Source organism: Lissotriton vulgaris, chromosome 11 (genome assembly GCF_964263255.1).
Source record: "Lissotriton vulgaris chromosome 11, aLisVul1.2, whole genome shotgun sequence".
NCBI classification, from domain to species: Eukaryota; Metazoa; Chordata; class Amphibia; order Caudata; family Salamandridae; genus Lissotriton; species Lissotriton vulgaris.
Window position 1 is genome coordinate 1112022239 of NC_141699.1, and position 27444 is coordinate 1112049682.

At 41.6% G+C, this 27444-nt stretch overlaps 1 protein-coding gene across 1 annotated transcript in view; it reads right to left on the reverse strand.

The window, feature by feature from the left end:
* LOC147684265 (putative cation-transporting ATPase 13A4) overlaps positions 1–27444 on the reverse strand; it is a 164376-nt gene that overhangs the window by 71038 nt on the left and 65894 nt on the right. Inside the window, exons 15-19 of the mRNA XM_086942618.1 lie at positions 23634–23751; positions 20782–20906; positions 16091–16254; positions 9666–9785; positions 2712–2791 (exon numbers count right to left, since the gene is read on the reverse strand). Of these exons, the coding sequence (XP_086798744.1) occupies positions 2712–2791; positions 9666–9785; positions 16091–16254; positions 20782–20906; positions 23634–23751 (607 nt within the window). The remainder of the gene's footprint in view (positions 1–2711; positions 2792–9665; positions 9786–16090; positions 16255–20781; positions 20907–23633; positions 23752–27444) is intronic.

A 27444-nucleotide genomic window follows, 5' to 3' on the forward strand; every position in this document is an offset into this window, starting at 1 on the left:
AGACCCACACAAATAAACCTCACAGTGGGCAAGAATAAATGAATCAGCTGTGGGACGATTCATAGGCAAAGAATCTTAAAAATGGGATCTGATCAGCGCAGCCCCCAGATTTAAGATCCCTGAGAGCAAATGCGGATTGTCTCATTAAAACATGTGTTTAATTAAAAAATAAACCTACGAAATAAACCCCCGTGAAATTCCTTCCAGCTAAATCCATGATTTTCAACACAATTAGTTCTTAGACGCCCAATGACTCCCAATGAGTTACCTCTTTCTTACACATGCCCAGAGGAAAGAGGCCATCGGAAAGCACAGAAATGGATCATTACGTTTTTTAAGAAAGTCCAATGCGGGTCCGCATTGGCTAAAATGATGACGTCTTAAAATTGGTAAAATGAATCTTACTCCTTCTTCCTTATAAAGACCATAAAATAGAAATAGATGAAGATCTGACTGCTCTGACCTCTTGTCACATGGACAGGTTGTCAGTTAGTAAAACTAAATGTCCTCGTGGGAAAACCCAACATCAGGGGGGTTCGGTCCAAACGAAACCTCAGCAAAATAAACCTATGCTGTAGGTTCCAGACTCTCTCTAGATTCGAGTACTCTCCACTGATATGGGTGGGGTCAATGGATAGAACTGTACTGACGACTTTGCATGTTTTTTTTCCTGTCGATCATAAACTGCCTTGGATTAAAAAATAGGCTTAACTACCTCTTTCATGATCTTGAGGCACGTACTGGGGTTAAAATATAAGTCAGCTAATCCCAAAGCGGGTGCTGACCTCACGCACTGCACCCATGCAATTTTTGAGTATTATCCAATTTTAAACAGTTTTTATTATAGTTAAATTCCATACACCGTAAGTAGAGGTTGCCAATAGACAAGGACGGGGAGAACAAGGAAAGAGAGCGGCCATGGTGAAGTGGAGGCAGCCACAGCAGGTAGGTGCCTTTTAAAAAAAATTATAATTAATTAGGGAAGGGGGAGGGAGCGGAGCGGAGTTTCACTGACTTTTTTTCAAACTCTGCGGAACTCCGCGTAGAGGCACTACGCCAGCTCCTCCTGGGCCTACCTAACGCAAATTAGTCTCCCGGAGTTTCATTCAGCGAAAAGGAAACTTTTTATAGTTACTTTTCCTAAATATTTATTTTAAAAAATTCAACTTCTACATTGAATTTGGCTTTTAATACATTTTAAGATCGGATTTGAACTATTTTGTTATGTTGTCCTAAACCCAAGTTAGGAGAATAAAAAGGTATTACCACTTCCCAGTGACTCCAGACCAAGCACTCTTAACACATGATGCCTAACAGTATGGACGACATGTGAGTCTTACACCTGGTAGTCTTCTGTCTTAAGTAAGATTTTCTATACATTGATTTGCATGCATTTGTTTTACTGTCTCTGTATAATGTGTGTGTGATGTAAAGTAGTCTGACAGCCTACACTGGTATGACAGGCTTTATAGAACAAATTTAATACATGTAACAGAGGGGCTATGCAGAGATGAGGGGCCCCATTGGAGGGTGGCAGTGAGGGAATCCATGGAGAAGAAGGTTACAGGTGGGTTTGTCACACCGGGCACCACCAGAGCTCAAGCCGGCCTGAACCCCTCAATTACAGAATGAGGGATAACCCCAAATCAGCATTCCCAGCAGGTCTATATCTGTCGGAACAGACGGCGCAGAGGCGAGTGGGTGTACACACTACAACACTCAAAGTTATTCTCTTATTTAAAAGATTAGGTTGGATGCCCATTTCCTTGGGATGCCCAACCTCATTCCATACACAATGAGTGTAAGGATTTGTACTTACAGTAATGACCACAAGGAAAGAACAAGAGAATTCCAAGCAGGTCGCGGTCCCTGGGTTTACCAGGGCAGCGGGGGATGTACTAAGCCAGCCCGATAAAAGACTGACCATCATAGTTTGTGATTTCCATCAGGCAGACGAAGGCCTTCAGCAGAGCCCCTGTCACACTGACCCCTCTGATGCTACTGAAACTGTGGAGTGGGCTTCATGTTTAATGGGCTTGTCCAGCAAGGTTTTTTGTTTTTAAAAAACCAACATCAAAAGCTAGAGTTTTATTATTGAAAAACAAAACAGAAATGCCCTTGGATGTTAAAATATCACCCTAAATATGGGAGAAAGTCTGAGGAACTCTGACCGAAGCCCATGGTTCAGCGCGGTACGATGAAAGTTGTCCCCTGTCGGAAACATGGCGCGTCCCCCAACTCTGAGTTTTTGGTTTCACTCGCTGAAGGCGACATAAACACTGGACATCAATGCAGCGCAAGACTGGCTGGAGTCACAGGCTCCATCAATATAAATATTTAAACTACAGATTAATACCTGCTCCATTTGAAAACACAATTCAGAAAAGGGGTGTGATGGACAGAGTATCTGAATTAAGCAGAACACTCCTACCCAGTCAACAGATCAGGGCTTGATCCAACACCGTTTTTTAGCTCACTGCACCATCCCAGCTCAGAACCTGGCTACATGGAAATTAGTCTGTCCCTGGCCCAGTGCATCATGGGAAAAGGGCAGACCAAACTACCAAGCCAATTCTTATACTGGAAAGGAAACAAGCTTCATTTGAAAACACAGCTGGATTATGAAACTTAAATGCCCCTGTACCCCACCAGAAGAGAGGTGGCATAAATCACAGTCACACAGGAAAGCCCTCTTAAAATGTTCAACTTACTCCAGTTTTTGAAATTCTTCAATCAAAACTGACTTCTGAGCAGGAGACATTCTGGCAAAAACAGTTCCATTCATCAGTATCTGCAAAGCAGGAAAGAGAAAATCAAGAAACAAGGAGGTGAGGACATCTGACACAAGGATGGACAGAGGGAGGGACCCTGGCAGGAATGAGGGTGGAGACTCCAGATGAAGAGGGACCCTGGCAGGAAAGGAGGGGGAGAGCTCCAGAGGAAGAGGGACCCTGGAAGGGAATAAAGGTGCAGAGCTCCAAATGAAGAGGGGCCCTGGCAGAAACAAGGGTGGAGAGCTCCAGATGAAGAGGGACCCTGGCAGGAAAGGAGGGGGAGAGCTCCAGATGAAGAGGGACCCTGGAAGGAAATAAGGGTGGGAATTCTCCACCTGCAGAAACAGTAGCCAGTGTTTCATGGGGAGAGGCGGATATCCTATGGGTGGAGGCACTGGCAGATATTATATGGAGCAGAGGCACAGGCAGATATCCTATAGTGTTGAGGCACAGGTCGCTACCCTATAGAGTAGAGGCATAGGCATCTATCCTATAGAGAAGCGGCACAGGTGGTTATCCAATAGAGTAAAGGCCCAGGCAACTCTCCTATGGAGTAGAGGTGCAGACAGCTATCCTACAGTGTAGAGGCAAAGGCGGCTGTCCTATGGAGTAGAGGCACACTTAGCTATCTTATAGAGTAGCGGCACAGCCATCTATCCTACATTGTAGAGGTACAGGTGGCTATCCTATAAATTGAAGGCACAGGCAGCTATCCTATAGAGTAGAGGTACAGGCAGCTATCTTATAGAGTAGAGGTACAGGCAGCTTTCCTATAGTATAGATGCACAGGCAGCTATCCTATTGAGTAGAGGAGCAGGTCAATGTATTATATGCAAAGACACTGGCAGCATCTTCAAGGAGAGACTGTTTGAGAGAGGAGAGAGAGATTGCTTGATGTTGATGTAAAAGGAGAGATACCAGTAGATGGTTCATAGAGAGAGTAACTGGCCAGTGTTTCTGTTAGGGACAGTCACCGGACAATGCCCCGGAGTGAGACATGCTACATGGCTTTCTATGTTGCAAGTCACTTGCAGATGTTTCATAGAGAGAGTCACTGGCAGATGCGCCAGAGTGAGACATGCTATTTGGCTATCTATATGGAGAGTCCTTTGCAGATGTTTCATAGAGAGACACTGGCAGATGTTTCATAGAGAGAGAGACACTGGCAGATGTTTCATAGGGACAGTCACTGGCTGAGCCCCCAGAGTGAGACATGCTACATGGCTTTCTATATTGAGAGTCACTGGCAGATGTTTCATAGAGTCACTGGAAGATGTTTCATAGAGAGAGCTACTGGCAGATGTTTCATAGAGAGTTACTGGCAGATGTTTCATAAAGAGTCACTGGCAGATGTTTCACAGAGTGTCACTGGCAGATGTTTCACAGAGAGAGTCACTGGCAGATGTTTCATAGAGAGAGATACTGGCAGATGTTTCATGGAGAGACACTGACAGGTGTTTTATAGAGGGAGTCACTGGCAGATGTTTCATAGAGAGAGATACTGGCAGATGTTTCATAGAGAGAGAGAGACACTGGCAGATGTTTCATAGTTCCACTTGGTAATTTTCAGCCATGTTGCCTCTCTGTTGTCTCTCATCTTGGAGATGGCCCTACTGCTGTTTCCTTCTCATTGATTGGCTGGTGGCTTTATGTAGGATATGTACAGCTGAGCCTTAGGGCAATGTTTTCCAGTATGCTGTATTCTTGCTCTTCGAGGCTGCCCAATGGGCGGGAGGCAGGGCTGGTGCTGTAGACTTAAAAGGATCTTGATGCAGCACCTTTGCTGGGCTTCTGGCACGTCAGTGTCCCACTGTGCCGCGATGTTAGCACCTACTCTGTCTCCAGTCAGGGATCCTCTGTTGTCCAGGTTGGCTGGCCATTCCTGGCGGTTCCACGTTTGAGGTTGTATTGGTTCAGGCCGATCATAAGGGGGAGTTCTTTTTTATGGCGTTCTCTCAAAATCAGGATGCAGCAGCTCTATCACAAATTCAGTATTTTTGTCTCTGTCTGTAGTTCTGTATGCAGGCCATGTCCTGGCTTCCGCTGGCAGAGAGGGACTAATACTATGCAGCCACCTTAGTGAAGCTGTTCATTGACCTTGCCATGGGTTGCCTGATATAATTCTTTAAATTATTCAATCAGGTTCTGGTTGTTTCAGGTCTCCATGGCCCAGTATCCTGCTGCTCAAATTTCTGGACGATTGCTGCATAATGTTCTAACTCCAGAGCTGACGGCCATGTTCTCAGGAGCTGTTTGTGGAATGCTGTGTATCCTACTTTGACATCCACAGTCCTGTTAGCAATCTTCTTGTGTCCTGGATTTTATTTGGTAGCACTTCTGTTCTCCCCTGTGGTTGCCTTTTAGTCAGTGACTGACCCATGAATGCAAACATGCTGCCCTGTGTGGCTCCAGTTGAAGGGATCATAGTGGCTCCATGGAGATTGATTTAAACGAAATGTCCCTCACCTCATCTGGGGGTCCCTTTTTGTCTACCTCGAGGTGTGTGGTTCTCATTCTACGTCGCCCGTGGGTTTGTAGTGCCCTCTCTTTGTGAGCATCTGATACCTCGAGTCCACACTATTCTTAGTTGTTGAGATATGTGACACTTCTATTCTTGGCCCTCATTTTAGGGCAGACAGTGGATACTGGAATGATATTTCCTTCCTGGTGTTTTTACTGAAAACAGCCACAAGCTTGTGCTGTCCTCATTTTCAGATTCGAAGCTGGCCGACAGCGCATCTTAAGCTTACCACTGTCATTTCCAACCAGGGGTTGTGACTTGAAGAGTGGTCTGGTTGGCAAATTTCTTCCTTCCATTCATGTTTTTCTTCGGTCCTCAGTGGCCTTTGTGGTGTTCTGTGGGGTACACAGTCAAAATATCGAGTTGGAAATATCGATGTACCAAAATATCGTGTCATTAATATCGAAGGTGCAGAATATCGAAGACAAGAATATCGTTGGACAGAATATCGACCCTAAGGTAAGTAATATCAAAATACTTAATAGTGATGTAAGTAATATCGAAGTTAGTAATATCGATAGCATATATATCGATGTTACTAATGTCGATTACACTAATATCGATATATGTATTATTTCTGTTGTTTTTTATTATGTATGTGATATGTTTTACTTAAGTAATTAAAATAAGTACTATTATATGTGTATTATATATATATATTAATAAATGTATTTATAAGTTAAATATATGTTTTAGTACCTGAGCGGGTTGTGGGTTTATAGGGGAATAGGGTGGGAAGTAATTTAATTATGTGAAATTGATTAATAATTAGTAGTTAATATTAATTAATTATAAATATTTGGTAAATAAATTTAATTAATTGGTTAATCATTTTAATTAATTGATTAATTGATAAATATGTTTTATAGCGGGTTGTGGGTTTATAGGGGAATAGGGTGGGAAGTAATTTAACTATGTTAAATTGATTAATAATTAGTAGTTAATATTAATTATTATAAATAATTGGTAATTAAATTTAATTAATTGGTTAATCATTTTAATTAATTGATTAATTGATAAATATGTTTTATAGCGGGTTGTGGGTTTATAGGGGAATAGGGAGCGAAGTTATTTAATTATGTAAAATTAATTATTCATTAGTAGGAATTATAAATTAAATTTAAATAATTGGTAATTATTTATAATTAATCGGTAATTAATTTCAATTGATTGGTAAATAATTTCAATTAATTCATGAATAGATAAATGTGTTCTGTTGTGGGTAGTGGGTTTAGGGAGGAATATGGTGGAAGTAATGTAAATGTAATTAAGTTAAAAAAAAATTTAAATGATTATTTTGTAAATAATATAATTGTTAAATAATTAGTAATTGGTAATTAAATATTATAAAATGGTATTTTTAATTATTTATTTTTGCTTAAATATATTTAGGTAATCATGTTTTTTATAATTATGTATAGGTATTGTATATGGTTTAAATTTATTCAATACTTAATATCATTATTTTAATAAAAAGATTTTATTTATAAGTCTGTAATTTTAACCCCTACGCTATCCAACATTTTCCCTACTGTTGCATTCTCTGGAGTTGGAATACTAATTGTTACCCCTACGCTATCCAACGCTTTCCCTACTGTTGCACTGTCTGGAATGGGAATAGTAATTTTTACCCCTACGCTATCCAATGCTTTCCCTACTGTTGCACTCTCTGGAGTGGGAATAGTAATTTTTACCCCTACGCTTTCCAACGCTTTCCCTATTGATGCACTCTCTGGAGTGGGAATAGTAATTTATACTCCTACGCTATCCAACGCTTTCCCTACTGTTGCACTCTCTGAAGTGGGAATAGTAATTTTTACCTCTACCCTATCCAGCGCTTTCCCTACCGTTGCATTCTCTGGAGTGGGAATAGTAATTTATACTCCTACGCTATCCAACGCTTTCCCTACTGTTGCACTCTCTGAAGTGGGAATAGTAATTTTTACCTCTACCCTATCCAGCGCTTTCCCTACTGTTGCACTCTCTGGAGTGGGAATAGTAATTTTTACCCCTACGCTATCCAACGCTTTCCCTACTGTTGCACTCTCTGGAGTGGGAATAGTAATTTTTACCCCTATGCTATCCAATGCTTTCCCTACTGTTGCACTCTCTGGAGTGGGAATAGTAATTTTTACTCCTACGCTATCCAATGCTTTCCCTACTGTTGCACTCTCTGGAGTGGGAATAGTAATTTTTACTCCTACGCTATCCAATGCTTTCCCTACTGTTGCACTCTCTGGAGTGGGAATAGTAATTTTGACCACTACGCTATCCAACGCTTTCCCTACTGTTGCATTATCTGGAGTGGGAATAGTAATTTTTACCCCTACGCTATCCAACATTTTATATAATTAATTGTAAAAATATTAAATGTATATTTAATTTTTTATGTTTTGTACAATTTATTTATGTTATTGTTTTATGTTTGTAAAAGTATTAGTAAAATAGAATATATTTTAATAATTTATAAGTTATTAAAATAATTAGTACAACATATTGTTCAGAACATATATATTATATATTTACAGTATATATTTAATTAATATATTATTATTATATATGTATTATTTATTAAGTTTAAACATTATTAGATACTTATAACTATGTATATTATATTTATTAGTGTTATTTAATTTATTTTACAATTATATTTTAAAAGAAAAAAAATCGATATTTTTAACATCGATATTTTTAACATCTATATTATTTTTTCGATATTTTTGTACTTACCATGTTGTAGATAGGATGTCGATATTCTTGCCCTCGATATTTTAGACTCGATATTTCTGTAGGTCGATATTTTAGAGGTCGAAATTTTGTCAGTGATCCGTTCTGTGGGAAGTTTGGTACCTAGCGGGCCAGACATCCTTCCCCTCACTTCTCATCTCTTTGTTGCCAGATGAAGGGGCACCACAAACATGGACTGGTAATTAGAATACTTTTAGTCCAGCCCCAGTAATCCATATTTGGGAGCTAACAAACTATCAGGAAGCTGCAGGGGGATGTTCCTGTGAACCTGCTGACCAGTGGTCCAGGCCTCCTTTAAAGTTGCTATGTTCTCCTGGTTAAGCTCTTTGCATTCGCCGCCCTCCTTTGGATGTCCTGATTACTGAAGTGGGTTGTCTTAGGGATGATGTGGTGTAAATTTCTGGCCTTCTTTTGGAGGGAGAACCTGATTGGCTCCTGTACGTCCCTTTTGTCAGGCACGTGCCCCTGTCAGCTTGACCGCTTGGTGGACAAGCTCCTACGATTGAGTCTTAATTTGTGTTTTGCCGCCTGCCTTCTGGTATTAGGATGGAATTCCTTTAAGGGTCGCTGGGATGACACTGTTCCTCACGTTAGGGGCAGGGCTAGTGATATAGTCTCCAGAATGGACTTTCTTTTGGAACGATGGTACTGCATCTCTTACGATACTTCATTATTCTTGCTTGGCATCAGGCCACTGACAAGTTCTACCTTTGCCATCTCCACCTGACGATGTTGTGGTTTGGCCTTTGTCAGAGGTGTCCCTCAAGTTTATCCTAGTCAGAGCTTTTTACATTTCTTGGTGGCTTTTGTTTCTGCCAAAGATTGGACAAGAGTGAAGGGTTCTGTATCCAGCACTTTCCCCTGCTTTGTGTGCTTTGTTCCTCAGAAGTGGTTTGTGGTGGCTTCATGCCTCCATTCATCCACTGAAAAACCTCTTTCCTACAAGGAAAGGGACGGTATCTATTTGAACTCACCCAGAAGTGCATACTTCCCTTTTCAATCCAGTGTTCATCAGAGGTTTGTGGACTTGTATGTCAAGTTAGGTCTGCTTCGTCTTGGTCAGAACCCTCTTTTCCATCAGTAAGTGGGTGGTTTTAGTGACTTGCTTCTTCAGAGACAGAGTGGGGCCATCCTGCTCAGGTGAATCCTCATTGCAGAGAACATGGGACCAGGAAGGGCTCACAACTTACTGGCAATCCCCATTTATAAGACATCCTTTCCTCTCCCCAGAACTTACTACCCTACTACCATTGTGAGTTGTCTGCCCTGACCCTTCCTTGCTGGTGGATGACAGGCACTTGTGGGAGTGTGGCTTGCTACTATGGCACCATCCCTGTGATGGAGCATGTCTGAAGGAAGGCAACAGCAATGGGAGAAAAGTTCTTTCTGTTCTTGAGTGACAAGGTGTCTGGTGGAAGTGCCCCTAGCCCCCTATGTAAATAATGTGAGCGGGAGGGATACTGGAGTAATCACAATTACATGTAAATAATTCAGAAATGTGGGGAAATGTTTGATATTTGCAAGAGGAGACATTTTTACATGGTCAAAACAGAATTATTTCAATATTTTCCTTAGCAAATATTTCCTGTGTATGGGTGTGCATACCCTTTATCCACACTTACCTTTGGCAGCAAACTGTAGAAATACTTCTCTAAGTTTGCGTAGGTTTTTCCACTCAGGACAAAATGGAAATAATTTTCATTGTGAACTGTGCAGCCGTCCTCCGCTTTAATGAGTACTTCCTGTAAAACAAGGATCACCAAAGATAACATGCTGCAGGTAATGAATGTCTCAGGCTGCAGTATTATGAAGTGCATTCTAGGTCTTTAGGTGTCTCGAAGGACCTATTCACACACGTAAATATATCACATATAGAGGAAAGAGCACCCTTTTGTTCCACCGCTACTTTGGCCAAGACTTGTTAAATATTAGCTCATTGGGTTGTCCACGATATTCTGGTAGAGTCAACAGCATATCGTGGATGTGTACTTCTTTTTTAAAAGGGAGCCTTCTTTGGGAGGGCTGCTAGAGTGCTACTGCCCCCTTCTGTCCAAGGTGCTACTCTTTCCTTCTCCCCACAATGGCTGCCACCATAAGAGAGCCTATGGCTGCTGGTTCTAGACTCTGCCCATTCTAACATGGCTGCCACCACCACAGAGCCCCTGGCTGCTGGTTCTAGACTCTGACCATTCTAACATGGCTGCCACCACCACAGAGCCCCTGGCTGCTGGTTCTAGACTCTGACCATTCTAACATGGCTGCCACCGCCACAGAGCCCCTGGCTGCTGGTTCTAGACTCTGACCATTCTAACATGGCTGCCACCACCACAAAGCCTCTGGCTGCTGGTTCTAGACTCTGACCATTCTAACATGGCTGCCACCACCACAGAGCCTCTGGCTGCTGGTTCTAGACTCTGACCATTCTAACATGGCTGCCACCACCACAGAGCCTCTGGCTGCTGGTTTTAGACTCTGACCATTCTAACATGGCTGCCACCACCGCAGAGCCCCTGGCAGCTGGTTCTAGACTCTGACCATTCTAACATGGCTGCCACCACCACAGAGCCCCTGGCTGCTGGTTCTAGACTCTGACCATTCTAACATGGCTACCACCACCACAGAGCCTCTGGCTGCTGGTTCTAGACTCTGACCATTCTAACATGGCTGCCACCACCACAGAGCCTCTGGCTGCTGGTTCTAGACTCTGACCATTCTAACATGGCTGCCACCACCACAGAGCCTCTGGCTGCTGGTTCTAGACTCTGACCATTCTAATATGGTGAACACAAAGAGATGATGGACGGAGCGCTGAAACTTTTCAGACACTCACCCCGAGTCACAGATCTGGGTTGATTCCATCATCGTTCTTTATCTTACTTTGCCACCGCAGTTCAGACCCAGCTATATGCGAATCAGTCTTGACCCTGTTCTTTATGGGAGCAGTCCAGCCCGAACTGCCAAGCCAGGTCTTCACTGGACCGGAAACGAGCACTGGACCACTAACAAGAATGCTGCTTTGGCATGACGGCAGGAAACCCTTCCTGAATTCACAGGGCTGGCGAACGGACACCCAGCCTGTTAAACAGCGATTTCATGAGCAGACGCACCCACGTAAGGACCACTCCGTAGCGTGCAGATACAATCGATTAGAGGATTGTAACTCATCACAAATCCAAGTGACATCTGTGTACTTGATACCGAGGACTGTCATGCATTTTCCGTCTTGAGAAAGACCCGCTGCGACCAACAAGTTGGTGCTTAACAGGGTCGAAACGTCGACATCTTCCTACTGGCCCCATAACTCCAGAACTCCATCGACTCAAAAGAAATTTAGAAGGGTTCAGGAAGTTTATGTTAGTGGTTTGGCCTTTGCAAGACAAGAATTTTTAGTTTTATGTATATATGTACAGACCGTTTGTGAATTTATTAACCTTGTACATATCGTCTTCGTCACATGATCACCATTCACTGTTTTCACCGTGTTTTGCACTATATTGTAGATATTGACAGTCACGTTTATACAAATGAAATTTTTTGCAAAAGTGTGACCGACATGAATATATAAAGAGAACATTGAGTCACACACAAGCTTTCTTGTCATTGATTGTAAGGAGCTACTTATTTTTTTTCTTTTCAGAGGGGGTCTGAATTTTGTATTTTGTTTTTGTTTTTGTTTTGTAAATCATAGTAGAAGATATATTCTTAGAAAAGTAATTGTTGTTCGCACCCGACAGAACCAATTTATGTTGAACTACCACTTACCCAGGTTCTGATTGACACAGGGTCAACCCTGTTGTTAATATAAGCTTTGGCGCTAGGCAGCACATTGTGCACACGTGCTTGGAAACAACAGGAATGTGCCATACAATGGGGCATCCTGTCCTTTCCCTATCACACAGTCAATAAATATGCTCGAGTTTCAGTCATACCTCGAGTGACAAAGAATCATGCATTACAAAATCTCTACTCTCTGGACACAATCCAAAAGGCAGGTTGAGAGATTAAAGCGGACCATTAACAAGGCATTAACAAGGCATGTGTAGAACACACCGAAGACTTTGTGTAGGCAACATATAACTTTTTACGTATTTATTGCAACACCCTCCACCGCACAACCCAGTGTGCCTCTGTAGACCTCCTGTGTGACAATTGTGACACAGATACCAGACCAGATACCACACCAGTGGCACCAATGTGTCTCAACAAAGACAAGAGAAGAAAAACAGTGATGCCAGACAAAGGAGAAGAGCCCGTGCAACGGAAGGACCAGGTGCCGGCTGGAGGCGCATCTTAGAGGACAATTTACACCACTATCTAAGAATGTTCCCAGGTCCATCACCACCACCCAAAGCGCCATGGTCACCGCAACACGGCATCACAACTGATGGCTGGGACTATCTTCTGTAGAACTCAAGGCAATGGTGGAAGGTTTCTTTTAATCTGTACATCTCAGCTGAAATCTGGGTTGGGAAGGGATATAGAGCACAACCCGGGACACACATAATGCATCCTCAAGCAATATATCAAACTCATATTATTTAGGATGATTTAAAAAAAATCCACTATCTTGTTTAATTAATTTTATTTTGTATTAAAAGTTTTAAAGTTATATTTAATTATTTGTAAACAATTTAACTATAAATGTAAAACTAATTTTGCATTAAATATAATGTCTAACACTTTATATGTATATATAATTGAAAATTAAATAATACATTTTGTTTAAAAATATTTACTATGGGGTGTTAGTTTAAGTCCCTGCCTCAATCATTTTCCATGGGAGTGTATTGTAGTGTCTGAGTGATCATGTATAGTGCTGGGCTTACTCTAGGGCTTGACTGAAGTATATTTACTACTGTTTTGGGTTGTTTTTGGGTGTAGTAATTTTAGAAGTGCATTTTATGAATAGCAATGGGCACCATGTTTTATAGGTGGGGTTTATGTTTGCATGTCCCTTCTTAAGCCCCTCCTTCCCCCCTCTCTAATTCCTCCACATTTATTAGTAACTTGTGCACCGGTGTATTCGGATCTGCCGGACACATGCCGGACACATGTCGGAGACTTCCGCACACAAAAATGATAAGAGAGGAGGAAGCTGAGGTCTGTGAACAGCATTCTGTGGCTCAAGAGGTCTACTAACGTGGTACAATAAAAGATACTACAACTTGCAGTTTGTGAACAGGCCTCTCTGTGAGCATCACTGGTGTTTGTCCACAAGAGATTGTAAATATGCTACAAAGCTAGATTTGGGGTTGAGAGTACAGGCACCAATTTAACAAACCAACGTAAACATTTCTTTCGACATGCTATAATGCGGACGCATTTTGCCATGTACCTCCTTTTTAGATTGCCTTCAGTGTGTTAAATCTCACAGATACACCTCTTATGAGAATAGTTTAAAGTTGAGCATCCTTGATGGAGGATATGACGTACAAAGGAAGCGTCAATTTGTCAGTGATCGGAAATAGTAAAATTGCATTTATATACTGCCTACTACCCCTGACGACTGGTTATTAAGATTAATCAATTTAACTTGTACTGAGTTACTTGTATCGAACAAGCATTGGCAAAACCAATCAGTCTAGCCTTAATTTGGAACATGTGCAAAAAGAGGCATGTACAGTCGTACAGGTCTTTGCTTGTAGAATTTGTATATTAAAGGCAGGCTTGTGAAATGTTTTTTAGATCTTTGTTTCACAAAGAGACAATATCTGGATTATATTGAAGCCTTATACCCCATCATTGTAGTCCTAAATAGAGCCGTTGAAGGCTGGATTGCAAGGAAGCCTTTTTTACAGTCTTGTTTTTATTTCTATAACAATAAAAAAGGATCACTTTACGTATATAATACACCCTTGACATAAAGAATCTAATTTGCAATGATGGAGATAAATCTATATGTGTAAAATAGTCCATTCGACATTGCAATCAAGGTTTGAGAGGCAATAACATCAGGCGAGAGGAAAATACTCCCCTGGGACAGAACCACAGTCCTCTCCGTGTACTGCACACAGTTTCTCAATCAGGCCAGATCAAAAAAGGGCAACGTACATATTTCAATATTGAAATTAAACCACAGACCAGAAGAAGCATCTAAGAGCAAAGGCGGGCAGGGCCATTACTTTGTTTGAAGAAAAATAATGTAGTCTGTGAACTCCATCTGGATGTTTGATTTTCCAAATAATATGTTATTAAATATACAAATATAAGTATAGAGATGATGACTCAACACATGGACAACATCAACCTTCTTGACCCCCACCAATCAGGATTCAGAAAAGGTTACAGCACTGAGACGGCGATCCTCAATATCACAGATGACATCCACAAGTCACTGTACTCCGATCACTGCTGCCTTCTCATTCTTCTCGACCTATCGGCAGCTTTTGACATGGTAGACCACCAAATTCTCATCAAGGCCCTACAAGAAAGGGTAGGTGCTGATGAGAAGGTCCTCTGCTGGTTCACCTCCTTCCTCCAGAACCGCTTGCAAAGGATAAAAATGAAAAACGTCACCTCTGACCTCCACCCCGTCAGCAGAGGTGTACCCCAAGGCTCAGTGCTCTCACCACAACTGTTCAACATATACATGGAACCCCTCACCACCATACTCAAAAAGGCGAATATCCCCTTCCACCTATACACTGATGACACCCAGATCTATCTGGAAACTTCCTCCCCAGCCGACATCCTCAGACTAAACAACACCCTAAAAGAAATTCAACAGTGACTCACCCTAAATCACCTTAAACTCAACCAAGACAAAACGGAGATCCTCCTCATCTCCACCAAAGAAAAGAACCCACAAATCGCAGAATGGCTTAAAGCTATGGATGCCCTAAATGGCAATCTCACCCTGGCTAACTCCGTAAAATCCCTAGTAATCACCCTAGACCCTAAACTGGACATGACCAAACACATCAAAAACTCTGCAAAGAGTGCCTTCCTCAACCTAAAGCTTCTCTACAAAATTAAACCATTCATCCCGGCTAAAGACATCAAACAAGCCACCCAAGAACTGGTGCTATCCAGACTCGACTATGGCAACGCAACCTTAACCTGCACCACAAAAACCCACCTGGCTCCCCTCAAAACAACCCTCAACGCAGCAGCCAGAATGGTCCCCGGAATCACATTTCTCCAGCACTAAAAGAACTAAAATGGCTTCCAGTCGAACAGCGAGCTAACTTCAGAACAGTCTGCCTCACACACAAAGTCCTTCACACTGGAAAACCGGATTATCTGGGCGCCAAACTCAAGAAGCCCGGGCAGACAAGAAACCTCAGGAGCTTGAACTCCCTCCTTCTCATACCCTTGAGAACATGCAAACACAAAACAGCCGCAAGGTCATTTGCTGGAAACGCACCAAAAATCTGGAACTCCATCTCAACAGATATCAGAACTATCCTCTCCTTGCCAAAATTTAAAAAACACCTAAAAGCCCTCCTCCTCAACCGCTCTCTCCCGAATGCATAGCTGCCGCCAGCACGCTATCCCTGATGCTGATGCTCTCTGACTCTACATCACTCAGATCCACCTCAGCCCGCTCCTAGGCAAATGTACAAACAATTGAGCTGCCTCAAGACCTCGGACTACCTCAATAAAGCATTCAACGAGGTTACCTCAGGACTCAATCACTACCTCAAGAAACCTATGCCTCAAGAAGCCTCTGCACTCTTGGACTGCCACTCTTTATGCTTTTAAGACTGCCCTACTATGTAACTTTTATGAAACACTGTTGTAAAGCGCTCTGATTCCCCCCGGTCAGGTCAGCGCTATATAAAACTCCACAAATAAAAAATAAAACAAAATGGACAATGAAACAAGCATGAGACAACTGGATCAACATTTTACTTGATTCTAGGAGCTAGCCTGCCAGATATCTGACCGAGAATCCAGTATGTTGTCACAGGTGAAATATACATAGTAATATAGTTGATGATACACACTAATAGCAATTATACATTTCTCTGAAAGAGGATATTTTACTGAAGTGAACCTTGTGCTTGCACATTTCCCTTTGGAAAAGTAGTTAGACGGTACTCACATCTGTGTCGTCATCCGTCCCCACGGGATATTCAATTGGTTGCCAGGACACTGACGCGGGGGTGGATCCTTCTGGGGCGTGCGCTTCAAGGAGAATTACCCGACTGCGCTTCATGATCATGCCGCACTTCCTTGCAACGGTGGTCGCTGTCTGAATGTTGTCACCTGAGTAAAACATAAGTAGACACAAAGTACTGCATCTCCACATCCCCATAGCATCCTATCACCGACAGCCTCCTGTTCCTACTATCTTACTGCCAACTTGGCTGATCAGCTTCAGTTCAAATCTTGTGCCTGGGAAAGTGGTGTATTTCACTTTTATTCCTATAAATTCTTTGAAAGATATTAATGGTCAAAGTTTGCAAAGTTAGCAGTTTTAATATTCCAACAAGAGAATTAACATTTATCCTATTTGTATTTGCAGGATCAGAAAATGATGAGTTTTTACGGTGCATGTATCATGAAACAAATAGATTTGTAGGTAGCACCAATAACAGGGATGATTACTGCCAAGGGGTTCCAAGTGACATCACAGAAAATACTTTTTGGCCTTAAATTGGAACCCAGAGGGAAAGCCCTTCTGTGGTGTTGATTCTGTCACAGCACCAACTTGCTTATCTTACAACTATGAATACACAGACTAAAAATATAAAGAAACTTGCCATCCTACCCCACCTCTGCCATGGTACTCCTCACTCCTTTAAATTAAATGTATTTAAAATAAACATGCGGTGGCTGAAGACATGAGAAGAGCACAAAGTGACGGAAGAACTTGCTCAAACTGAAGAGTCAGCCCTTGAGTTTGAAGAGATGACTGCTCTGCAACACATGACAGAAGACCTGACTCTCTCATTTCAACAGCAATTGGGCATAATGCGATTGTCATAGGGCGCACGGGGGGCATTAGTCACAACTGTGACCGAGTACACATCTGCACAGCTCCAAATAAGCCCTTTGTCTGGACCTCATTCCAGACCATTATACGGGTTGTTCAGCTTTTTGATAGGATTCCCTGCGGGTTTTGTTTAATCTGTAATGCCATTTTAGCTGGTGGCTGTGAAAAATATGAAGAAACTAACACATTATATGTGGCTATTCAACTGACGGTGCACAGAGAATCATTCTAATGTTTCACTTGTATTGCATTTAAAATTGACAAAATGAATTAGTGTTTCAAGAGGGTATTCCAATAAGTTGTATTCTACAGTCAATGTGTTTATGTGAGACCTTTCTTCCCCTTCCCTCCTTAACAAATCACGCACCATGCTTCTCTCAAAACATCAGACTAAAATCTAATTAAAAAATAATATATTCTAGCTCAGGAGGCCAGCCAGCTAGCCCTTGGAGTCACTCTGAGTTCTGGTTTCAAGAGATGCAGTTCCAGTCCTTCTCACCCAGACAAGAGGGCAGCAGGTAGCAGGGCAGCACAGCAGAGCAGAGCAGTAGTCCAGCAGCGTGCCAGTCCTTCAGCAGCACCACAGTCCTTCTACCTAGCAGAGTATCCACAGGTCCAGAAGGGTAATGAAGTGGTGGTGTCGGAGATCCTTCTTTTACAAAGAGATGTGCCTTTGAAGTGGGGAGAAGCTCCTAGCGTCATGACCTTGAAGGGCACAGATGTCCTCCCTTTCCGCACTGGATCCAGACTAAATACAGGGGGTATGCAGCCCTTTGGCGGTGGACAGGACACCGCCTATTCAGGTGTAAGTGAGGCTGGGTCCAGCTCCTACCTCCCATCCTGCCATTGATGGCCCACTCAGTCACACCTAAGCTCCCATTGAATGTGGCTGAGTAGAAGGAATATACAAAGCCCAACTGCCAACTACACCCTGTCAGGTGATCAGAGACAGGCAGTAGGGACTAAATGGGTAAGGCAAGAAATGCCAAATTTCTAAAAGTGGCATTTTCAGAATTACAATTTAAAATCTGACTTCACCATCAGTTAGGATTTTAAAGTGTGATTCCAGAGGCACCAAACTCAACCCAGTTATATCTTCTCATTTGGAAATTACATAAATACGGCATGAACGAAATAAGGTACGTTTTTCACTACCAGGACATTTAAAAATTAAAAGTACATGTCCTACTTTTTAAATACATTAAGCTATGGCTTACCCTGGGTGTAACATATGTATTAAAAAGGAAGGTATGGCCTGGCAAAAGTTTTATCTTGCCAAGTCGAAATGGCAGCTCAAAGCTGCCACAAACGCAGTAATGGCAGCCCTGAAATATGTTTTAAAGGGCTACTGAAGTGGGCGGCACAACCCGTGCTACAGGCCCACTAGTAGCATTCGATTTGCAGACCAGTGTACATGTAGTACCATGCTACTAGGGATTTAAAAGTAAATTAAATATTCCAATTAGGAATACGCCAGTTGTACCATGTTTAGGAGAGAGCACACACACATTAGCGCTGGTTTCAGTAGTAAAGTGCACACAGTCCCAAGGCCATCAAAAAAAAGATCAGCAAAAATATGGAGGAGTAAGGCAAAAAGGTTGGGGAAGACCACCTTAAGGCTGACCGGTCTAACACCTACTTATCAGAAAATGTTGTTGCTATTAGAGAGATGGAAACAATGTCCAATTGCTATCATGGCTAATACAGCTCTGATATCAATTCTGCCACTTTTTTATTTTTATTCCTAAAATTCCATGTCATTTATGGACTAAAGTTTTCAGGGTGGTCAAGAGCTCTATATCAAGATTTATATGTCCAAATAAAAAACTTAACATTTACCTAAAATAGCTATATATGCCTACTTCAGGTGAGGTGTGGCTTTACCCAGATTCTCATGTATTATGAAACATACTTTGTACTGGATTTAACTAGTTTCTGCATTTCTGATAGTGTACATTATTACAATAACTCATCGTTAATATATAGGCTAAGAGGCCTACATTTTGAATTACCATGCTTTTTTTAAAGTTCCAGTGTAGCCTAAAATAAGTTAGGTATAAGGTATTAGGACATTCCAGAGTAAGGGATACATTTGTGGGATCCATGGAAAGGCCAAACATGTTCGATCTAAATCCATTTTTCCTTCTCAAACTGGAACTCTTCAGGTTTACAAGACAAATGAAGTTGTTGAACTCTTGGCCACTCTAAACACACATATTCTTGATATTGTACAAACGCCTTTGAAAACAGTACAATGTAATTCAAATAGAGAAAAACAAACTGGTCTAAAACAGAGAATATTCAATCTGTAAAGTGATGAAAGATGGCAGGGACATTGGAATGCCTAGTGGCATTACTATTCAATATGCCCACATGGGATGTGGAAAGCTGTCTTCCACTCTTCGTCTTCCTTTATATACAGCAGATGATAAGCACCTCATAAATCATGAGAGTAAGGTCAAGAGGATGATTCTAAAATGCCCTTTGTAAGAGGCAAATGATATTTGTCCATGAAAATGATTTAGTTTAAAGCTCTGTTCTCAATACACTCTTGATCTTTCTTAGATACAAAGAATAAAGGTGTTTCAGCATGTGATGAAGACCGCATGGTTACATTATTTTGCAAATTCTTCTGCTTTTTAGATAAGGAATAATTGCATCCAAAGGAATACCAATGCCAGGTTTATTTGGTATGGAGCAATAATATTCCCTATGTAAAGTAAACAAACTTTAGGCTATTTCATCACCAAGCTCTTGAAAGACCATTAGGAGCAGGACTCCCAAGATCAGACATAATTCAGCTAGAGATAATAAAAAAAGAAGCAATGTGTTGGTTGGAGCTGCTTCAAGCACTTCAAGCATAAAACGGCAGAACAATCTTCAACTTCACAGCAAATCTACAATTAGAGTCTGAAGTCCATAGTCCTGGGTAGTGGACTCGCTAAAGCCAGTTCTAAACTGGTAGCTTACAATCTCATACTGTGTCCGTAATGTATGTCAACTGGTAAGAACTTCTTGCCGGTTTCTTTGTAATTCAGTGTTTCACGTAGAAGATGGTTTGTTCTCTTGTGGGTAAACTAACTCTCTGCAGTAAGATGTACCAACCATTTGGGAGAACTTTCCAAACAGTTTTGTGAGTTTTGATTCATTGCATACCTGTAAGGGCAGAGTGCATTCCAGGCCTTCAGAACTAATTAACTGATTGGCAATGCAAAGCACGCATTAGGTTGCATCGTTTGTGACTTCGTGTTCTGCCTTTAGATCATTACAGGCTCTAAGAAGCCCCTTCTCAACAGATATCTTTGAGTGTCATTTCAATACTCAACTAGACATAACCCGTCAGCACTAACAAGGGAAGTCTTTCTCCAGCCTTTGTCCCCATATCTGAATTACAGCTTTGCCCATTTCATGATGACGCCACGCTTTCTTTCCAAAGTCAGATGGGAGATGGGGTAATATTTCTGGTATTGAAGTTCTCGATGCCCATTACTTCTGCGTTCCTTCTTTTAGCTTCTGCACAAGCTCTTGGGCCAACCCGATAATGCGGTCAGAAAAGGGAACAGAATCTGACGGCTTGAGGGTTTCTAGGACAAAGTCATCTATCCCAGACCTTTCATTAGAATCTCTTAGACTTATCCCAAAAGTTCCTGAGCTTCAGGTACCACTGAGGTTCAAAAACAAGCTCAAGAGACTCCGACTCGCTGGCTTCAATGGATTTCTTGCACATTCTCAATTTCTCAAACTGCTTGTATTATAATAACAACAACAACAATAATCATATAATAGCACCTTCATACCTGTAATCATCACAGTCCGTATGTTGGCAGCACTCAGCTCCTCCAGGACGGGCTTCGTCTCTGATTTCAGGCGGTTTTCTAGGACCAGTATCCCTAGGAAGGTTAACTCTGATTCCAATTTCTCCCTAAAAGTGAAAAGCAAATAATAATATGGTAATCGTAATTATTTTTTTTAAATTTTTGTTTTATGAATATGTATTATTTACGAGTGTTATTATTTGGTAATGTACATCTTTTATGGTCCAAGTGATCGAAATAAAGAAAGAATGATGAAAAGCAAATCATTTTTACAGCAGATTTAAGCACTCCTAAGATTAAATTACTTCATAACCTATGTCTGTTTTGTAGCATGAAGTCTGATTGTGAAAACTGCTGTTTGGCATTTGATTGACACTTTCCTCTTATTTTTAGGAGGGCCCTTATCCTGAATGCCCTGTGGTCATCAAATAGCAGAGTCTCTTGGTGATGTCATGCCAACCTGGCCAGGTAGTGAGGGTGCCCTTGAATTCAATGTCAGTGATTCTGTGCCAGTTTTATATGGCAGATGGGACAACAGACTCCCTTCTATAACACACCACTAACCACTAACCACGTTTAGTGCCCACGCACTGCAAACTGGTCATTCACTCATCTACGAGGTATCTGACCATTTACGCCCTTACCCCATGCCTGCTCATGTTTTAGGCCACACATCACAACAGGCTCACCTTGTACTCACTAACTGTGCACCATCATATGTACTCTTCGGCCGGTGTCAAGGAGGCGTACACTGTGACAATGTAGCGTTTATTGAGGTTGTGGTACCAGACTCAAACAAGGCTGTGGCCCTGGGAAGACATGGTGCTAAATAGTACTCAACTACCCCAAGGGCCCCAGTGTGAGTGTCAGTAAACAGTTCCTGTTCTCACAAGGGTTCACTGCAGGTCATTCCAGCTTTAGATTCTAACTCATTCAGAAAATACTAAGCAGAGATGTCTTTGTTAAAATTAAATATTGATGTATTCTCATTTCTCCAATGCCATGCCTAGCGGCTACACATTTTCAAAGATGATTCAGACGTTGAGTGCTAAAACAGGATATGTGGTTTTGAAAGGAACAAGAACTAAAACAACAGCACAGACACTGTTGATTTGCATTTTGCTCTGAATGGTATAAAGGAGTCTCATGTGACCCTTGTTAGATATATTGAGATTGCTCTGAGGGGTAAAAAGGTTTGTCTTTCTTCACATATAAGAATCTGTTTATTCTTAGATATTATGGAATACATAAAAGAAATATCAAATGTGTTGTATTTGTCCTACGTGTCAGTTACTTAAGTCTTAGTACAGGTTTCTGCTCTCATTTTCCTACAAGGCAGACATTACAAAATAAAATAGCACAACAGGAATGCCACAAAATCAACTGGACTCCATTGTAACCAAGTAAACAACTCCAGGCCATGGATGGTTCAGAATTTTACAGATGACTCCACTCTGCGGCTGCCATCTTGGTGCATATGGCTTATACCAGTCACCCCCAGTTCTATCTCATCTCTTTCAGCCAGATTGGAAGTAGGTGGTGAAGAAGCCACACTGCAGCCCCTGTCGGTCTTATTTTCCAGGTCGTTTGTCTCTCAGTATTAATCTGACCCGCGCACCTGCATCTTGGACCTTGGCACTTGTTAATCTTCAAGTTTCTACGACCCATTACTCAAGCCACTAGCGCACTCCTCATTGACAACTGGTTAGATTGCTTCTCACTTGCAAGAATTAAAATTATGTTTGTAGGATTTCTCAAGGATTTAGAGGCATGTTCTCTTGCCACATAGTCTAGTAAAGTACTAATCAGATCAGACTTTATATCAAATAAACCTGCCGTCTTCATAATGAGTCCCCTAAACTCACCAGGAATCTGTTTGTCCTGAAAAGGTCCCACCAGTGAAATAATATATCCAGCTTCTATAGAAATGACTTACGACATGATGAGGGTCACAACAATCTCCGAGCTCACCCAGAGAATTTAGTTGTCATCAACTACCTCAGCCATCTCCATGTAGCAATAACAAAAGATACACATTATACTTAACTTTGATATAATCTATTTGATGATTTTGACCCTACAACATGAATACCCTCCCACACTATTTTCTACACTCGCTTAAGGTAAGAAGTTTGTTGTTCTCCCACACAAGGCCTCCCACCTGTCACTGACTGCAAAAATTAAGATAACTATTCAAAGAACTCAGACAAAACTTCATAATAAATCATTCTCACTATCTTTTAGCTAACACAAAGACTTGGTTCAACTTCTTTATTATCAGGGTTGGATATAGTGACCCGGATCTCTCACTAATCATTGTAGGGGGGTCCCTCAAATGGAAACATTTACTCAATGCAACCAACATTACTCCGTGAAATTAGGAAGTAGCGTTCTTCCATTTCAGGACTTTGTCAACTTGCAATTGCCCCATTTCCACAGAGTTACAAAGCACAGTTCAGCAGTCTATAGCAGAGCATATCTCCCCACACAACTTCAACAGGTATATCAAGCAATCTAGTTCTTCAATTATCAAGCAAACATTCTCTGCTTGACAGAGGGACCCCTCTTGTTACATGGATCTCTCAGCATTCCAGCCACAGCCAACCAGGTGGAAAAGGCAAGTTTCCAGAAGGTAAAGCAAGGTCTCCACAGTCCAAAATTCCCAAATCCCTCAGGCTGTGTTGAGGAAGCGGCCCCTAACATGTCGTAGGGCAGATCCTCAATTCCATCAGCAACAGTATTAGAACTTTCAATGTACTTTGATGCTCCCACATTTCTTGAAGGCGATCTTCAAGGAACCTGCAAGTCTACACTCGCCATTAAATGAAATGTACCTTGGCAGGCTTTCAAAGTCATCATGTCTACCAGCTTTCAAAGTCTTGTACGCCAGCCCGATGACTCTGAAACCTTGAAAGGTGTACCGTTCAAGCTCTTCCGCAAAGTTGGGTGGCACTGTGGGACAAAGAGGAAAGGAATTCAGGAACATATCAGAGCTTTAGTTGCAGGGAAGGATGGCACAAGAAAGAGTTTAGACCTTTAAGTTCAAATGTATGATACCATCAAAAGATGAAAAACAGAAATCAATCAATCAAAAAATGCTTTATTCGTTCACTTAGTATCATAAAAGCAATATGCAACAAACATACAAAGACATTTAAACATCGGTGGGGGTTCACATCAAGTTAAAACATGATTAAACTGAGTTTTCAAGTTGCTAAATTTATAAAAGGTTATGTAATAAGGGAGGATACTAGTAAGGAAAAAGGGGTCCTGAGTAATGATTTTTCCTTTTGTTAAAATTATAAAAACAAGAATGAATAAAACAGAAGAGGGAGAGGCCATAAAACACCACCAAACAGTTTTATGCAAGACGTGAATATGTACAAACTATTTTATGCAGTCACTGTTAAGAATCACATCCGTGTGACTGGGGGGTAAGAAAGAGCTCAGTATCATCCACAGTGGAAGCCCTCTCCATGTCTAAACATGATGCCATGTAGGGGTCTCCACCAGGCAGATCAAGGCCACAAGACCCCTTCTGGAAGGTTGTAAGTATGTATGTGTCAGCTGGAAGCAGAGGGAGCACCAGGTGGCAGACGCCACAAATACTTGCATTTGAGATCAAGAGAACATTGTGGTGAACACTGAGTTAAATACTCCAGAGAGGGACAAAATAACAAGACGATAGGTCTGTGGAAAGACATGTTGAAAGAGCAGATCTTTCTCGTGTTTAGTTGAGCAGTATCAACCCTGCTCTACCTAATCTACAAACAGACTGCAGTCACCAACTAAGACTTCCCTCCACCCCATCACTTAACCCTTTCATTCTTTAGTCATACTCCAGAGCTCACCACCCTATTCTGCAGTCGCATCAGATTAGCATCAGAATCTCCACAACTTTTCAATGTCAGTGAAGCCTTTAGTGCAGGGTTTAGTTCTATTTGTCCCAGTAGGAGATTATTGGAGGTGATTCCTCAAGTTTATCCTCCCATATGCAGAAACACTCAAACAACTACTTGAGGATGAAGTAGCCACAACTGTCCTATTACAAATCTGACTTGTTAGAGCAGAATAGCATTAAAAGATTTCTGAGAGGTTGTCTCGCCCTTAACGTATCAAGGCATGCTTTATCACTTGACGACCTCTCACACTGGGGTAGTAGCAATGCCACCCAGCGGACTCAACTGAGGGAAACTATTTTACACCCTGGGAGTTCTTATAACGCTATTTTCAGGACTATTTCTTGGTTCCTGCTGTTTTGGCAAGATAAATATTACATATATCTAGAGATATACTCCAAGATTTCCTTTATTGGAGAGTACCTCTGGTTTGATTAAAAACATTAAAAGTTGGCCATGAGGTGAAATAGAATTAATCACTAGCCCTGAAAAAATCCTATTACCAACATGTTTCGACCACTATATCAGCCTAGCAAGGTCTTGGGTTTTCTTCAGAGTAAAGAAATCACAAGCTATGGTGTCCAATCATACCATGCACATAAGGTAAATAATAAAACCTTCAATCGAATAGGAGAACCCTTGTCATACACTATAGGCATCATGGCAAAGTGTAGAGGACATCTCCTTCACAGTCACACTTTCCTCAGAAGAATGGTGTGTCAATACTACCCAGTGGAGCCCCCTCCACTGCTGTATTGTGGGTTTAGTTCTATTCCCTAAAGGGCAGAACAGAGACAGCAACATGTGCAGCAAAAAGGAAGAGACTCCCTAAAGGGTAAATCCGAGCTGTTCGGGGGACACCCACAGGATGATGTGGATGACGTATATGGATACCCTAATCCCTATCCTGTATGGGAGAACCATTATCACTGATAGCTTTACCTGAATGATTTCCAGTAATCTGCAAGTCACACGTTTCAATCCATGTCAGGCTGCCTCAGTCATCCACGCTTAGTACGTGAGTAAACTAAGGGGGACATGGTAGCCACTGTTTCTTACAGTGCTTAGAAACAGCTGAGCGAATGAAGTGATATGCGTAAACAGGTTGGCAGGTGTACTATTCTGTTTACTTCACTTTTTATTTAGACTATAAAGCAGCACATCACACAATAACTACCAGACCCAGAGTGCAGAGGTTTAGGTAGAAAATTACAGGTCTCAGTAGACATACATCATGTTCACTACATAATATAAAATCTGTGTCAGGTGGCCTAATCCCATAAAAAACCTTCAATTATAAATCATGCACCCCAACCCCCACATCCACACATGCATACACATTCACACACACGGACGCATACACCAACACTCACAGACAGCCACACAAAGACAGACACTCACACAGGCACACACACATACACGCACACATAGGCACGCACACAAAGACATACACAAAGGCTCAAACATATGCTCGCATACACACACATACAAGTGCACACGTAGGCACATGCACACAAATAAGATTGTTAATACTCTCTCCCACTCTTCATACTGTAGCCTTGTGCTTGGTAAACAGAGAAGCCTCTGATGTACCCTTAAAAAGAGGGTGGGGCATCTTTCCTGTGAGTCTGACAAACAATATGACAACAAATGACCCAACGCTTTCATGAATCATGAAATAGTCTAGCCCAGGAAAACAGTTTGTGGTCACATGGCGTTGATCTGTCAGTACCTAACAGGCGTCCTACTCTTAGCCCTCGGGTGGTTATTTTGAGCTGGGTTATCATGACTCCTGCCTGCGACCATCCAGGTGCATTAAAGAGATGCCTTGTTGACTCCATACTTGCATTCACATTCAGGGCCTTTCAAAAGGCATTTCACTACTAATAACAGCTACCCTAAGAGGTGGAAATTACACTTTTTCATTACCAAACTAACTAGCTGGTTTGAGAACCCAGGCACAACCCAGTGAAACTTAGAACCTGGTAAGGATGTGGAGAAGGAGGACTTCAGTTCAGCTGCTGAAAAGCCCAATTCAACGGTGAAGTCCAATTTTAAAAAAAATATTAGGCAAAAGTAACTTTTAGAATGCTGGCTTTGCCCTGCCTGAAGCCCATGGACGCTAAAACTCCATTTGCTCATCATCTTCTGCCAGCCAGTAAGTAGCTTGTGAATAGGCATGAATGAGGAGTGAACTTGCTTCCAAGAGCAAAACCTAGTCTAACATGGATGGGCACAGATCACCCATCTGAAGCTGTCAGACTATGTGGGTTTAGGCTGAGAGTTTCCCTTATGACATTAAACTGTTACATCCTGCTTGAATGTCACATCCTGATTGACAGGTCTGCTGAGGTTTTTCACATGACACCTGGGGTGTCTGAATATTTCTTTACTCTAAATCTCAATGTGTTGTTCTGCCCATGCGATTACACCTTTTGTTATTTCCATGTGATAACACCCATTCAATAAACACCTCTTGTTATTTCCATAAGATAACACTTTATGTTATTTCCATCTGATAACACCTCTTGTTATTTGCATAAGATAACACCTCTTGTTATTTGCATAACACCTCTTGTTATTTGCATAAGATAACACCTCTTGTTATTTGCATAAGATAAAACCTCTTGTTATTTGCATAAGATAACACCTCTTGGCAGTTAAGACCCACCTACTTCAAAGAATTAAAGAGGGTTTCAATAAACGTGACTTATTTGTATCAGGAGCTGCTCTCCAGGAAAGTACA